This window comes from Phaethon aethereus (assembly GCF_964289735.1).
Source record: "Phaethon aethereus genome assembly, chromosome: 1".
NCBI lineage: Eukaryota > Metazoa > Chordata > Aves > Phaethontiformes > Phaethontidae > Phaethon > Phaethon aethereus.
Window position 1 is genome coordinate 89,784,634 of NC_138575.1, and position 16,880 is coordinate 89,801,513.

Consider the following 16,880-nt stretch of genomic DNA (forward strand, 5'->3'; position numbering starts at 1 on the left):
TCATCGTGCAAGGTAAGCCACAAGCAGTGGGCCCCAGGCCACTGCTCGGTTGTCGGTGACTTCATGAACCAATTATACAGAAATCTGTGATTATGAGGTGTTTCAGAGACTGTTAAAGATCTCTTCAAGGTAAGGAAGGGGGCTTGGGCAGGTAATACATGTGAATGTGAAAGCGGAGGCTCCTCACGCTGCCGACTCTGAGCCTGGCCAGAGCTGCTGAAAGAGAAACAGAACTTGGAGCTGTTGACATATTTGTTTTTGTCTTCATTACTCATTGAAGTAATGAAGCGATGATGCCCGTAATATACACCATTTAGATTACAAAATACGTTGGTTCGCAGCTCTATGCCGCCGTCTCCGCTCCAGCACCTGTAACTCGCCACCCCCCCGTCACCGCGATGGGCGATGGTCTGAACGGGGCGGTGCCCGGCTCTGCCTTCCCCCCCCCCCCCCCGCCTCTCTTGCGCATTGGTACGCCCCAAGGGGGCCGCGGTGCGCGCCGGGAGCTGGGCGGGAGGCGCGCGTTGCCGGTGGGTCTGTCGGTCGGCGGCGAAGGGGGGGGGAGGCCGTTAACCCGCCCCGCGGTGCCGGTGGTTTCCCCTCCCTTCCCTGCTCCGCCGCCATGGCCCTCAACAAGTCCATGCACGCGCGCAACCGCTACAAGGACAAACCGCCCGACTTCGCCTACTTGGCCGCCAAGTACCCCGAGTTCCAGCAGCACGTGCAGACCACCCTCACCGGCAGGGTGAGGTAGGGCCCGCGCGGCAGCCGTTGGCGGAGCGGCGGGAGGGCGCGGCGGGAAGGAGGGAGGGGCGGTGTAGGCCAAGCCAAGCCAGGCCGCGTCCGAGGGCTGTGGAGCGGCTCCCGCTGCCTTTCGAGCGCCGTGTGTATGTCCGCCCCTGGGGTGTGGCGAGTGAGAGGCCGCTGGCACCCGTAACCGCTGCCTGTACCTTCCAGCCTGAATTTCAAGGACCCTGAGGCGGTGAGAGCACTGACGTGCACTCTCCTGAAGGAGGATTTTGGGCTTACGATTGACATCCCCGTGGAAAGGCTTATTCCTACCGTTCCCTTGAGGCTGAACTACATCCACTGGGTGGAGGATCTCATTGGTCACCAGGATGCCGACAAGCAAGTCCTTAGGCGAGGCATTGACATAGGTACTTGGAAAAACAGTGTGTTTGATTCGTTATTTACTGTCAACAAAACTATCTGATAAAACTTGTTACACATCTATACAGAAACATGAAGTTGTGGCCTTGACCTCGCTTGAGTGTAGCTTTGTGTGGTGTACAAAAATTATGCTGCTAGTAACACAGGCAAAAATGTCATTCTAAAGGGATTTAAAAAAAAAGGTGGCATTTCTTCTCAGTCTTCTAACTAGTGTTAGAAGTGTCTGGTGACACTGTTAGACTAGTGTCTCAGTCTTCTAACTTATATTAGCAATCAATTAATTTTGCTTTTTGATGTCCCCACAAGAGCGTTTGTGAGTAGCATTCCTTTTAATGAAACAATTTCTGTAGTTTCAGGTGTATTTGAGAGATGAATGATCTGTTTTTAAACTTTGAAACATTTTTTTTTTCAATGCAGGTGTTTTCATGAGGTAAATTGTAAAAGAGACTTAATTAGAAACCAAGGCAAATACTAGCAAAACTGCCTTTTGGTTGTAGATGGTCGAAGACTTCCTATATATTGTTAAAAACAAAAATCTTTTAGACTGGACTAAGCATCCACAGATGGATGTCACATGTCTAAATGCATTGCAGCTTGTTGAGTTTTAGTATCTGGATTATTGACAATATCTGGATTAAGAGGTAGATTAATGTAAACAGTTTTTCGATAGAGATCTGAATTTATTAGATGTATCGTGATGAACATAATTTGGCTTTCATTTGAAATAAAAAAAGACAAGGCTTGATTTTGAACATTGTTTTGTGCTGAGAGAAGCTGGAATTTCTTTTTTAACTTAAGTTTTAATGCTTGATGGTGAAGTTACTGACTTCCTCGAAGTTTGGGTTCAGTAATCTCAGTTACCATGCCATTTTTTTCATTAATATTTTCTTGGTGTTTGCTGGCATGATTTTGTTTTTTTAATGGAATTTTTTAATTCCTTAAATTTACTGACTTGTATTTTTAGCTGGATTTGTGATGGATACGAAGTTTATTTCATCATGCGATGGGCACACAGCTGCTCTCGCTTCATAACTTTTAGAGTTGTTAGCCAGCTTCTATGTATTTGATATTAGGTAGCATTTTTGAGAACAAGTTCTATGAACTTCATCATGGTAGGTGGCTAAATAAAAGCAAAAGATCCTTTAAGTCCTCCAACTATTGTAAAAGCTTTGAGTTTGCAGTGAGCTTTGATGTTCCAACTCTGAGGAAGTCATGTAAGAGAAACGTTACAGGAGTACTGGAAATGACTGCGTGCTCTTGCTTACTGACAGACATTGTTACTTGTATTTCAGTAAGTCAGTATAAGAGTAGACTCTCGATATATCTCTGAACTCAAGTTTTGTGGTGGTGAGATATTTTTCCCTTTCCTCGTATCCATTCAATTTAATCCTAGATTTGACTGTCATTGGTAACTGGATCACCTAGATATGCCACAATTATGAGAAGGAACAATTTTGTGTTAGCATATATTTCTCTGTCACCAATTATTTATCTGTCTGGCTATCTTTTTAGGTATATTAATTGTCACTCCCATTTCTTTGATAGTTTTGGGCATTTGGGAAAAACAGTCTGATGGAACAGAAATGTTGCTGTTTTCTTTTTTTGTGGTTGCTGTATGCATCAAAGTAAATTATTTGTGGTAAAAGAAAAATCAGAAGAAAAATATATTTGTGATAGTTTTTTTTTTTTGTAAGAACAGAATGTATTTGACTTTCACTATCTAAATTAATCACTGTCATATAGGAAAAATATAGCTTAAAAAAAAGTTGATAATTTACTGGAAAATTTATTCCAGATTGTGAAATTCTTTATTTTAATAAAAGTGTGTCTTTGACAATGCTGTATTTCAAATTAAGAAGATAAAGATCACTGAAGGACTTTAATGTAATATATGATCAGTAATGAACATTTGCTTGAAATTAGTTCCTTTTGTTGTAAAAAGTACATAGTTGACAGCTGCTCTGCATATAACATCAGAGACTTGTTCTGCTTTTCTCATGGCTTTTCACTTCTGCAGGGACAGGAGCATCTTGCATATACCCATTACTTGGAGCAACTTTGAATGGCTGGTATTTTCTTGCAACAGAAGTGGATGATATGTGCTTCAATTATGCCAAGAAGAATGTGGAACAGAATAGTTTGTCTGATCTTATAAAAGGTATGATGCCATAAGGTATTTAGTAGCATTCAAATGTTGTGACCTGTTTTTGCCATGTTCAGTGGCATAACAATCTGTATTCCTGCCAAATACATGCTCAGTTGTTTTTACTGCAGCAGAATGTTTACTGTGGTCCGTGTATGCTTAAGCCAGAAAGTCGCAGCTTGTCTAGAATGGGTTGTATGGGTAGAGAACTTTCTTCCTGATGAAAATCTGAAAGCTAAACTTGACTGTGGGGTGTTTTCCTCTCTTCCTATTCTTTGTCTTTTACTGAAGTATTTCTTGGAGTTTGTGCTGTTTCTGCTACTAGGAGACCTGGAGTACTCCCCTCAGTAACTTTTATGACACTGCCACATATAGGTATTTTATGCAGAGAGAGTCCTTTGTCCTCATTTCTGAATGAGGTCCTAACAAGGCCTGTGGTAGTAGTAGCTAGTAGCAATATGCCAGACGTGGTCTGTGGATGAGCTTGGAAAATTTTCTGTAGGAACTTAGTATACTAAAAGGCAGGTCCATTATTCAGCTCTGAAATAAAAACTTTAATTCTGCTGGAATTTGGAAGCACCCTTTTTACCAAAATGTTGTCGTCTTGGTCCATCTTCCATGTCAGTCTTGAAGATCCAGGACTTGGTGTGGGGAATAATGACATTTTTCTGTCACTGCTGGCATCATAGGATTTTTAGCGATGTGGCGGTGTTTCACTACACTGGAAAAACCTCTGGCAAAGGACAATGCCTCATGTGAAGCTGCTGTGCCAAAGGTGGTAAGCTGGGTAAATGACTGCTCGTGGGCAGAGCCATAGGCAAGGGAGTACTTTGGTGGTACTCTGTAGCCAGACACTGCCAGGGAATGATCCACTCTGCTACTTCTTGACTCCTGGGCCTGAATTGTTTAGCTAGAGCTGAGTATAGTACTGTAGGTAGTAACTTGTTTAGCAAGGCATTTTAGAGTCCCATTAGAAATCTTTCTATACCTCTGTTTGTGTTTTGTTGGTTGTTTTCTTTAAAAAAAAAAACCCCAAACTATTTTTTTTGTGTTCTAAGAGTCTGTCTTGAAATTTTTGCCAAATAGAGATTGAAGATCATTGGAGATCATGTTGGAATATAGCCTTTGTTCTTCTAACCTCAATGAAAAAAAAATTCAGTGATAGTAAAGACAACAGTAATGCAGCGTTGGTTTACTAATGGCATCATAGCTTCTCTTTTCCCAGAGGAAAAAAAAAGTAATGTTTTATGGCTGAAAGTGAAATACTGTTTGCAGTAACTTTCTTTCAAAGGCTGTCTCTTTTATGGGTGCAAAACAGAAACTGATAAACCTGGGGATTGATTGTAAATGCTAAAAAAATTACATGGTGTTCTAAGTCTTGCATCTATTTTACTGGAATTGGATGATGTCTAGAATTTATCTGCTGGTATTTAAAAAAAAATAAAAATCAGTATCCTGTATGCCATGGTAGGTTAAGAGATTTTCAACAGTTCGGACTCTGGAAGTTTGGACTTTCAAACTACTTGCATGGTAATTTAGGATTGCTCTGCAATATGATTCTTACATTGTTTGCTTCCCGTTTCCTTTATTAGCTTTCTTATTTCCAAATAAAATTGCATACTGTCAATTAAACAGCCACCTATGTAGATGGAATGTGGTTTAACAGTGCTGTGTAGTTTAACAAGGTCTTTGATGTCATCTTCTAAGTAACTTTACAGTAATGTTAGAAAGCATATACAATAGACCATGTGTTACTGCTCAGATTAACATGATCTTTTTGCAGAGTTCTGCTCATCTTAGTCCCGTTGTCTGCTTTTTCTACTGTAAAAACTAATTCTATGGTTTTTCCTTCCCCTGCCCCTAAAATTGAAAAGGGTATTGCTAACAAGAAAGGCAGTGTGTGGGCTGGATATTTCAAAGCATTTATATAAGTAAATGTCTCCTCTGTGTGCAACAGCAGCTGCTATGTTACACCTCAGTGCCAAAAGTATGCACTGTGCAGCTTCTGGAGACACTTGGTGATTTCTTGGAAGACTGCAGCCTGAAAACCATCAGTCCAACTGATGTCATGCCTGTCTGAAGAACTCTTTTGGCTGTGATGTGTAATTGTAATTAATAATTTGTATTTAGTAATTGCTAATTTTATTGGTTTACCATTTTTTAATGTTATAAGGGAAGCAGGGGAAAAGCAGATATCTACACAGATAAGAAAGCGTCACACTTTAATGTTAAAAATTTTAAATGTGAACAACTTAATATAAGGAGAAGTGCTAAGTGTTTAATTTAGAAATTTGGGCTGGAGTTCCTGTCGTCTTCAGAAAATGCGTGACAAGACTTGACCACAATTTCCAAGGGAATTATATAGCCTTTGGGGAAAGACAGTGTAAATCTATGTGGGATGTTTGCCTTTGTCCCTGTGATGGATAAAAATAAGTTGGTGGACCCTAGTAAGCAGAAGGTTTGTCTAGAAAAAATCTGTAATCTTTTTCTTTTGTTGTGATTTTTCTAAATTGTGTAAGACTACAGTTCCTGTACAGTGTGCATAGTATTGCTAGCATAGGATTGCTAACACAGTAATTCTGGTTTATTATAAGATTAGATTTAAAGCTAGTCTTGATGCTGTGTAACTTCAGTGAAGATAGCTTTATCTTAGTCTTTCTGTTTCTTAGCTTTACACTCTAGAAAGACCAAACAGTACATTTGCTTGAGTACAATTCTAGAATTCCCTATCTTAAAAAAAAATAGTAATTATTTACACTGGGATTTCTTTTATCTTTGAGGAGCCTGTGGGTTGATTAACATTTGTGTTAATTTTTAGAAGGGCTTAAAGTGGTTTGTAGTTGCAACAGGGAGCTCAGTATAACTCAAGCAGTTCCTATTGTTTTAAACACTCATGTAATTCTACTACTGTGTATAAACATACAAGCTGTTTGTATGCTAATCCTTAACATGATTTTTTTATTTGCATGCTGATATTTGTTACTTTTTTTGGTAGAAGGTATTGTTTAGAAAGTACAGTTTTTATACAGTATGTTGACTCAAGAATCACTGATACATAAATGGTGTGCCAGATAAAATATGAATTTCCTTACTGACCAAATTCCTGTTTTCTGTTAGTGGTTAAGGTACCACAGAAGACTCTACTAATGGATGCACTGAAAGAAGAATCTGAGATCGCTTATGATTTCTGTATGTGTAACCCCCCCTTTTTTGCCAACCAATTGGAAGCAAAGGTAAGCTAACAAACTAAATGTTGCATATACGTCAGTGTTCAGTGAGTGGGAGGGTAGCAACAGTTTAACCTCTTCCCGTGGGGGATGTTGAGTGGAAAATCCCAAATTGTTATGAAATAGCATTAAGTCGTCTTCCTCCCTACCCTGACCCCAAAGGAGTTTTGAAAAACTTAACTGTTAACCTTCCTAAAGTCGAGGATGACCTGTGAAATTTTTTCACAAGATCTTGCTGTCTTAGAGAATTAGTTTGGAAAGTAGACAGCTAGTAAACCTGAAATCAAGTGCCTGTTGCATAATAGTGGTACAGAGGAATTAGCTTCTGGCGTTGTGCCTGTCTGTATTTTTTGTTTCCTTAGTGATTTAGGCAATATCATACAGCTCAGAACTGTTCTTGCAATACCCACTGAATATAGTCAGAAACTTAACTCCATAACATAGGGCAGTAGAAAAAAGATTTAAGTGTTGAAAGGAAACACTATAGATTGTAATTGTGTAGATGCATGTAACCAGCATGTCTTGCCACATATTAGCAGGATACTGATGTGTGACAAGTAACTTACATAGGTTTGAGATTGTAGTGAATTTGCTCGTTATGCTTATTTTGAACAGATCTTTGTCTATTATCCATGGTTCTGATGAGGGGAGGATAACTAGAGGTGGTGACACTTGCTACCCACTAAAGATTGAGGCAGGAAGTGGTGTAAAAAGCAGCCTAACATTTTGTTAAATGTTCATCTCAAATGTTCTTTTTTTTTATCTAGGGAGTAAATTCTCGAAATCCACGGCGTCCCCCTCCCAGTTCTGTAAATACAGGAGGGATCACAGAAATTATGGCTGAAGGGGGAGAACTAGAATTTGTCAAAAGAATTATTCATGATAGTCTACAACTTAAAAAGAGGTTACGGTAAGTGCTTTGTTCCAGTTAAAAAACCCACACCTTTTATCTGCTTCTTTGGCACAAATCATGTGAAAGTGATACTTTAAGTAAGGCATGTGGCTGTGGTCCAGTAGTATCTGTTTGTTTTGTTTAATGATACATACACATCAGTAATTAGTTTCAGTTTATGTAAAATTAGTTGTTCCTGAGCATCAGTCACAACTCATTGTTGGATGTATTGAAAGGCAGAAGGCAAAAAGATCCTGTACCAGTGACACTTTTAGCTTGCAGATCAATCAACACACAAATTGCTAGACAGTCAGGGTTGATTCTGAAGGGCATCTGAGACGGGAGGGTTTATGACACTACCTAGTTATCTGTTCATTACCTGAAAATTTCTATCTTTTCCTAGCTGAATTTTGATAACTTGCAGCTTTGCCTACTAAAGGGCACTGTTCTACTGAATGCTATCTTGGGTGAACATAAGCTGTAGTAAAAACTAGAGCAAGACCTTCTTTTGAACAAGATAAACAGATGGCACATCTTCAGTTTTTGACTATCAGACTTCCTCTCCCCAGTGTTATGTGTTATTCCTCTAGCTCTTCTGGAAGATTCCTTCAGGGTTTTTTTAATATCCTTCTAAAATATAGCTGCCAAAATTTTATGTGTGTGTTACCACAGCTTCATCAGTGCCCTAAGGAAATACAGCCTGCCTTTTATACATTGAAGAAGTGTTCCGTTTTTGTTGAGACCCTGCTAGGCAGAACATTGCATTAGTATCTCATCTTCATCTCTCTAATATGAAAATTTTTCTTTAGAAGGTTTGTTGTCTAGTAATGTGCCTGAAAAAATGAAGAATATATTCGGTTTTTGGAAAAACAAGACAACGCAAAACTGCGTTTGGCTCTGTTAGAAGTGCTTCTGTCTTACAGTGCTTCGAAGGGAAAAAAAAAGTTGAGAAGGTTTGCAGAGGTTGCAAACTATTCACAAACAGTCAACATTTTTCTTAATGTCCCTCCTTTCTCTGACACCCCCCCAAATCTTATGAAATATAAAAAGGGGATAGATAGTATGGCACAGTGATAAAATAGAAGTTTTGATGTTCAGAAAAGGTTGTAAGCCAGAATAATTAAACTTTTGAGAATTTTAGCGGTTTTTTGTGCCAGCAAGGACACTGAAAAATGACTGGTGTTCCTGTTAAAGTTTGTAGGTAGAATGTTATTTTAGGCTACTTGATGCAGACAGGCTTTTAGGTGTGTATGCTCTTGGTCATGTCTAAAATAAATATAGTGATTTTTCAAAACTAAATACAAGCTGAAACAGTTGTTCTGAATTTAGTCAGTGATAAAATGGCTGAGGGGAAAAAAAAAAATCTAAGCAGATGTCCATCTTCCCCTTCCATGTGAGCCTACTAAACTCATCACTAACACAGAACATAAGAAGATGACTTAGCTAGGCATGCAGGTAAGCAAGTGACTGAGGTGTGTTGAAAGCTTGCTTTTGAGTGTCATGGCTGGCAGACCAGAAAGGAAGCGATGGTATATATGTATATTTCAAAAATGTTCTTCCACTTAACAACTGGATATTTTTATTGTTTGTGCATGTTCTTTCTGATATGTAGTGTTTTTATTCCACCGATGTAGTTTCCACAGGAGTGTATGGTGTATAAAATACTATGATCTGGAAAGCACGTGTATACCATTTAGGACTTAATTGTTTCTGTAAGGTAGGGGCCAGAGTGAAGACTTTCTGGAAATATCATGGCAACGTGTTTCTGGTTCCACATGGCATGCGTAAATCCAGGGCAAACTTGCTTTTGATAAGTTGCTGTTTGAAGACCTTGAAAGGAGTGGCAAATGTAGTAGAGAACTGTCTGATGTTACTCTCAAGGCAAAAGTCTTTGCCTTGAAAAGGTGATGTGGAATTATGAGGAATGCATCATGCCTGTATTGCTCCTCTTCGCAACACCGCTCTTCTAGGAAAGAGGAGGGTATCTCTTGCTCTGATAAATTGGTAGTGGTAAGGCATAGAACTAGACCCATTTGCTAACTGTGTATTATATTTGTGAAAAATAAGTGCTGTGTGTTTGGGGGGTAGGAATGATTCAGTTCATGTCTTTGAATAAACTACCTTGGAGAATCTGTTACAGAAAGAACAGTTTACTTAAAAATATTGTTTCCTATTTTGTTAGAGATAAGGTTTGGCAACTCTGCCAAAGGGCTTGAGTAATGAACTGTTAGTAGATAGAGACTCCCTAGGGCCAGGAGATTATTTTGACTTCTTTACCCCTATCCCCACTTCGGCTAGGAGTTGCAGGTTCAGTGTTTTGTAATTTTGGGAAAGATGTGTGTTTTAGTTTTGCTAGAAGTTTCGGAGTTTAATTTAAGCATTGCTGTGTGAAATTCTGTATATTGCATTATACAGGAAGTCAATTTAAATAATTGTCTCTTAATACCACTGAAACTTTTTTTTAAGTTTACAGTCTATTTATATGTGATCAATTTAAAGTGTTTGCATTTAATTTAGATGCATAGTCTTGAGGAAACTGTCCCTTGGTAACTGGGAGCTCCAATTTTCATACTTCAGTACATTATATTTACAAATAACCTTTTTGGATGCAGTCATTGAAAAAGCATGGAAGAGAGAGTTGTAGAGCTCCAATAGTAATTTAGATGAAGAACAGAGGTGTAGTGTTTGGAGATAATGAAGATGTGGAGCTGAGGGGAAGGATAATATCTGCCAGAACTGGGAAAATAAATTTCTTTCCTTTTTTCTGTATTGGTTTCCTCATGAAATATGGGTTAGGTGATGTGTTGTGGTTTAGCCCCAGCCAGCAACTAAGTACCACGCAGCTGCTTGCATGCCCCTGCCCCTTCCCCCCAGTGGGATGGGGGAGGGAATTGGAACAACCTGGTAGGTTGAGATAGAAACATTTTAATAGGACAGCAAAGAAAGAGCAAATAATAACAGTAATAATGATGATGATAATACTGATAAAGAAATATACAAAAACAAGTGATGCCCAAGGCAGCAATTGCTCACCACCCGTTGATTGATAGCCCATCCCTAAGCAGTGATTCCTACCCCCCGGCCCACTCCAGTTTATGTATTGAGCATGACGTTATGTGGTAGGGAATATCCCTTTGGCCAGTCTGTCTGGGTCAGCTATCCTGGCTGTGCTTCTTATGCACCTTCCTGCTGGCAGATCATGGGAAGCTAAGAAGTCCTCGAGTTAGTATAAGCCAACAAGAGCTAAAAACATCAGTGACTTATCAACTTTATTCTCATAGTAAATCCAAAACACAGCACTATACCAGCTATTAGGAAGGAAATAACTCTATCCCAGCTGAAACCAGGACATGATGGAAACCTGGAAAACAAGTTACAAACGAGCAGAAGTGGTAGTCAGTAGGTCTGCTTCGAGGCAAATGCTTGTTAATAGTTGGATATTCCTTTTTATTCTGATTCATTCACCAAAGAAAGTGGAAAAAATGAAACAAATTATTGCGAAGGGTAAGATCTTCCACATAACTAAAGTCACTCTTTGAAAGAGGATTCTTGGCTGTTTAGGCACTGTTTCGACTTAATGTATTTCCTAGAAACTTGAAAAGATTCCCTTGTCCAGTCTGTCTTTGGGCCTTCTGTTCTGATTCATGTTATGTCATGTATTATGTCTTAGTCTCTGTTTAAGAGTGATTATTTTGGGTTTTTTTTTTTTTTGTTTGTTTTTAAATCTCCTATTGTTCTTGTACATTTCTGATCCAAGTAGTTCTTTCTGGTAGTTTCCATTTTCACTTGATCTGTATTTGTAAAAACACTTTGTTAATGTGTTGTTTGCAGATGGTACAGTTGCATGTTGGGGAAGAAATGCAGTTTAGCACCATTGAAAGAGGAACTTCGAATCCAGGGGGTGAGTTTGCATATAGTCCATGTATATCCTGTACATGTTCTATACAATATATACTATGTTCATTACTGTGTTCTGATGCATGTCGGTAATTAATATTGAATTATTTTACCAAGGTTTTTATTTATAAGAAGAAACTGTGATTCCTTGTTAGTGAAGCACTCAAAACAGTTGAGATTTAATTATTGTAAATTCAAAGCTTATAGATAAGTAGCACAGTGTCTCGAGATTTTTTTCTTTATCACATGTGGAAGCCTGTCTTTGTCCATTCTAGAACATACAGGGTTTCTGCTTTTAAAATAGCCTTAACAGGGCTGTTGTGTTAAAAAAAAATAAATAAAAAAAATTCTGGCTCTCTTTCCTCGTAGCTTACGTGAAATCTAGCCATTTGTTTGACAAAAGAAAATATGTTATTTAAATGGCAGCATTGGGTTTCTTTTTCTGCTCAATTCTGGCATCAAGTAAAATTTTGAACTGCTGTTCTCATGCAAGAAGACTGTGCAAAGGACTTTTTTATGGCTTTCTGGAGGAAGTGCAGTCTTCTCTAATTTCCATACAAAGAAGAAGATGGTGAGATCTGCCCTTATATATGATGGAGAGTGGAAGGAAAGAGAATGCATGGTGAAATAAATTTCCAGAAAGATGAACTACAGGCCATAGGGGAGTCTGTAAACTCAATGTCAAAAGCAGATGCTGAGCGAGGCACCAAATTTCAAGTATCTGACTTTGTTCCTTATCCTTGAACTGTTGCACCTCAGTCTTGGTGAGGGGTGAGAGAAGCTCTTGCAAACTTGAGCAGAAAAGCTGTGGTTTCCTCTTGTATTTTTCTTGAAGTTACCAATTTAATTTTGTTCAGGTTTGTGATCATTGTTGTGTCAAATCTGGGAATATGTTCATTGTAACCAAGCACGTGCTGCGTTGTGGATCAGGTTAGGATCATAGAATCATAGAATAGTTTGGGTTGGAAGGGACCTTTAAAGGTCATGTAGTCCAACACGCCTGCAATGTGCAGGGACATCTTCAACTAGAGCAGGTTGCTCAGAGCCCCATCCAACCTGACCTGGAATGTTTCCAGGGGTGGGGCATCTACCACCTCTCTGGGTAACCTGTTTCGGTGCTTCACCACCCTCATTATCAAAAATTTCTTCCTTAGATGTAGTCTAAATCTGCCCTCTTTCAGTTTAAAACCATAACCCCTTGTCCTTTCGCTACAGGCCCTGCTAAAAAGTCTGTCCTCATCTTTTCTGTAGGCCCCCTTTAACTACTGGAAGGCTGCAAGAAGGCCTCCCTGGAGGCTTCTATTCTTCAGGCTCAACAGCCTCAACTCTTTCAGCCTGTCCTCACAGGAGAGGTGTTCCATCCCTCTGATCATTTTTGGGGCCTTCCTCTGGACCCGCTCCAACAGGTCCATGTCTCTCCTGTGCTGAAGGCTCCAGAGCTGGACGCAGGACTCCAGGTGGGGTCTCACCAGAGCTGAGTAGACGGGCACAATCACCTCCCTCGACCTGCTGGCCACACTGCTTTTGATGCGGCCCAGGCTACAGTTGGCCTTCTGGGCTGCATGCACACATTGCCGACTCATGTCCAGCTTTTCATCCACCAGTACCCCCAAGTCCTTCTCATCAGGGCTGCTCTCAAGCCCTTCATGCCCCAGCCTGTACTGATACTGGGGGTTGCCCCAGCCCAGGTGCAGGACCCTGCGCTTGGCCTTGTTGAACCTCATGAGGTTCACATGGGCCCATTCCTGGAGCTTGTTCAGGTCCCTCTGGATGGCATCCCATCCCTCAGGTGTGTCAACCACACCACTCAGCTTGGTGTTGCCTGTAAACTTGCTGAGGGTGCACTCGATCCCACTGTCTGTGTTACTGATGAAGGCATTAAAGAGTACTGGTCCCAATGCTGACCCCTGAGGGACACGATTCATCACTGATCTCCATCTGGACATTGAGTTGTTGACCACTACCTTCTGAGTGCAACCATCCAACCAATTCCTCATCTACCCAACAGTCCACCCATCAAATCCATGCCTCTCCAATGTAGAGAGAAGGATGTTGTGGGGGACTGTGTCAAAGGCCTTACAGAAGTCCAGATGGATGATATCTGTAGTTCTTCCCTTGTCCACTGATATGGTCAGTCCATCAGGTTGGCCAGGCAGGACTTGCCCTTGGTGAAGCCCTGCTGGCAGTCTTGAAGTGGATGCAGCATAAATGTTCCAGAAAGTCCACTCATTGGTCAAACTGTCTTGATATTTGCTGGAAATTTTGATAGAATTAGGAATCGAAAGGTGTGAAAAGTTCTAGGACACAGACACCTTTTCCTCTCTCTTTTTGAAGGCATTTTTCAAAAGTAGTAGATTCTGCTCTCCGTCCCGCTTCTGTGCAGACCTGGGGCTTATGCACTGGAGCTGATGATAATTCAGTGAGGTGGGATGGTTGATCCTTGCTTGTAGTTAGCACATTCTCCGTACTATACATGAATGCCTTAGAGCATCCATGTGTAGAAAGACTAGACAACACTAATATCTAAATTTTAGATTTAAAGGAACTGTAAGTTCAGACTTGATTTTTTTTTTTTTTGGACAAAGACAAGAGAAGTGTTCCTGGGCACATTTCTACCATCTGCAGACAGGTGAGTGACTTGGCTTCCCAGCCCTTCGCCTTTGCTACAGCAGTGGGTTCATTATTCAAATGTGGAACAGGAGGAGGTTCTGAACAAGGAGAAAGGATATGCTTTTTGCAGAATCAGAATGCAGATGTGTACTGGATCTCTGCACAAAAAGGGTCGTGTTGTGTGTTGCTGAACTTGGAGCTCTGAAAGGGCACAGATGTGGCAGAGCGGAGATAGAAAAACCTGCGCATGAGCACCAGGCTTGGCACTTGGCATAAGCTTGGCAGCTTCAAATGTCACTGACATCTATGAGCTGTGTCAGAAAGAATCTCCATTTCCGTTATGAGAAGACAACTCTATGCTAACTTTGTAATTTTTTAAAATTTGAAATAGGTTCAGTAAAACAATGTTGTTTATTAATATGAAACGAATTTTTGTATTGCTGCTTTGCATAGGTTCCTAAAGTTACTCATACTGAATTCTGTCAAGGACGCACCATGAGATGGGCACTGGCATGGAGCTTCTATGAGGATGTACAAGTACCTGTAAGTAGCTTAATTTTGGTTTGCTTGTGATTTGTGCTGCTTATTTGAGGGAGGGCCTAATGACCTGTAACTGCTGTGAAACAAACTGTTCTCCTTCAGACTGGAACACTGGATGTGCTGGGCTGCATGGACAGTGTGATTTCTTAACTGGCTGCCAGTCTGTTAGCAGTTGTTACATAGGATTCATGAATGACCTATGTTTAGGGAGCAAAAAAGAAGCCTGTGCAGGAACTTCCTCTGGGTTGCAATGAAAGTAAGGGTTGCTGGTAACATACTTCAAATAGCAATTTAGTAGTACTAAAAATATGCTAAGCTTGGGACTAAATTTGAACTTTAAGCTTCCCTGTGAGAACTTGTTTAGAATCTGTACAATAAAGTTACCAAATAGGTATGAACATGTCTAGTTAAGACTTGCCTCTATGAATGTAAGTGCAGCTTGTTCACCTTAACTAATGTGAGCCAATTGCTTTTTTTGGATCCAGATGTTACTGTAAGATGGGTATAGACAATAAGCGACCTTATAGAAGATGCAAGTAAATCTTCAGTGAACTTGGATCAAAATGTGGATATTAGCACTTGACCTCTATTCCCAAGAGCAGCTGCATTTTCTCAGCTCACAGAGAGATAACAGTTTGAAGGAACCAATGAAGCTTTTTGCCTAATGTCTAAAGATCAAATCCCTCTGTCCATCAGGCTATCATGAAGTGCATGATCATTTTAGCTGTTTTTAATCCAAAATTCTTTGAAGTGAAATACAGGCCGTGTCAATGACTATTTAGTGGCTTACATTATACTCTTAATCCCTGTGTCGTCTGAGTACCAAATCATCCCACTAATACTGCATATCATTGTAATTTTTTTTTCTTTCTTCTTCTAGTCACCTCCCTCTAAAAGAAGAAAATTAGAAAAACCCCGAAAACCAATTATATTTATGGTCTTGGCTTCTACAGTCAAAGAGTTATCCATCAAAGCTGCAGCTATGGGCTGGGATGCTGTAGAAGCTATTGCTGTGGTTAGAGCCTGGGTAGAGAAGATTCTTACTGACCTGAAGGTACAGTATTAAGTATTATATGTTAAAACAACATCCTACTTGAAAGCATAACAGTGAGAGGATAGTATGAAGTTTTGCTGTTTTTGACATCAGGTTCAGCATAAACGTGTTCCCTGTGGAAAAGATGAAGTTAGCCTGTTCGTGACTGCCATTGAAAACTCCTGGATTCATTTGAGGAGAAAGAAACGAGAGAGAATAAGACAGTTACGAGAACTTCCTCGAGCTTCTGAAGATATTCTGCAAGCAATGGACGAGGAAAAAACCAGCCAGAAGAGTGTGAGCAGCAATTCGGACTGTGAAAACCCCAAGACTGAAGACTCTGAAACAAGGTTTATGGCACCTGATGAGGATGTCCACTTGACCGCAGGTGACAAGCTAACGGAAGAATCTGCTGCCAAAGAAGAACACAGTAAGCACGAGGAGGAGGAGACAGAAGCAAAGCAGGCAGAAACATCACTTGGCAAAGGTTCCAGTAATGCAAAGGAGGAACCTTGCCCTTCAGAGGAAGCTAGCAATCTGACAGTTGAAAAAGAACAAAGTCCCAAAGAAACTAGCAGATGTTTTCTCTTTAAGTGTTTAATGAATGTGAAGAAAGAAGGAAATGATGTCTTAGTAGAAATGCACTGGGTTGAAGGACAGAACAGAGACTTGATGAACCAGCTGTGCACATACTTAAGGAACCAAATTCTTCGGCTGGTTGCTAGTTAGTCCTTTTTCCTACTTTGTTAAAGTAAGTCAATGCTCAAATTTTGTAAACTGTTTTTAATACATTAAAATTTTGACTTAGCAAAACCTGTTTTTTCCCCCTTAAAAGTTAGTAAAATTGATATTAAAGTCCTCTTTAATATTTTTAAATAGCCTTTGCAAAGCTGCGAGGAGTACATGAAGTGGACTTCATTGGACATGAAGTGATAGGGAAGTAGTAGATTTTGTGCTGCAGTTGTAAAACTACATGTTGAAAGTGAAACATGTCTATGCTGTGACTGTTTCAGATATCAACAGTGCTTATTCTGGTCTCTTTTCTGGTGCAGTAGAATTCTATATTGTTACTAAGTAGAAATCTTTACTGAAATATTTTCTTCAATATTTTTTCAATACTAATGCAGGGAATGGTTAGTCTGCTGTGGAAATTTTCTGCAGCGAGGAGTCTTCAGCTAAGGATTTAAGTATGCCTCTCTTCCTTTTAATGCATTTAACCTTTGGTCTACAGAGTGGCAGGATGGATAAATCCTCTAAGTGTCTATTGATTAAAATAATCGCTTTAGAAAAAAGCACGTGTTGTACTTTTCTGGTGCTTGGGCTTTGAAACACAGAAGAGCCTACTATTAGCATCTGGTTTTGTAAATT

At 40.0% G+C, this 16,880-nt stretch overlaps 1 protein-coding gene across 1 annotated transcript; it reads left to right on the forward strand.

The window, feature by feature from the left end:
* Nucleotides 1-622: 622 nt before the first annotated feature.
* On the forward strand, nt 623-16,241 carry METTL16 (methyltransferase 16, RNA N6-adenosine; the record flags this gene model as incomplete). The annotated part of the gene is made up of 9 exons (XM_082014062.1): nt 623-750; nt 958-1,157; nt 3,188-3,328; nt 6,431-6,546; nt 7,308-7,450; nt 11,264-11,333; nt 14,393-14,482; nt 15,360-15,533; nt 15,627-16,241. The coding sequence occupies 9 exons, from the start codon at nt 623-625 to the stop codon at nt 16,239-16,241; spliced, it is 1,677 nt and encodes a 558-aa protein (XP_081870188.1).
* Nucleotides 16,242-16,880: the final 639 nt, after the last annotated feature.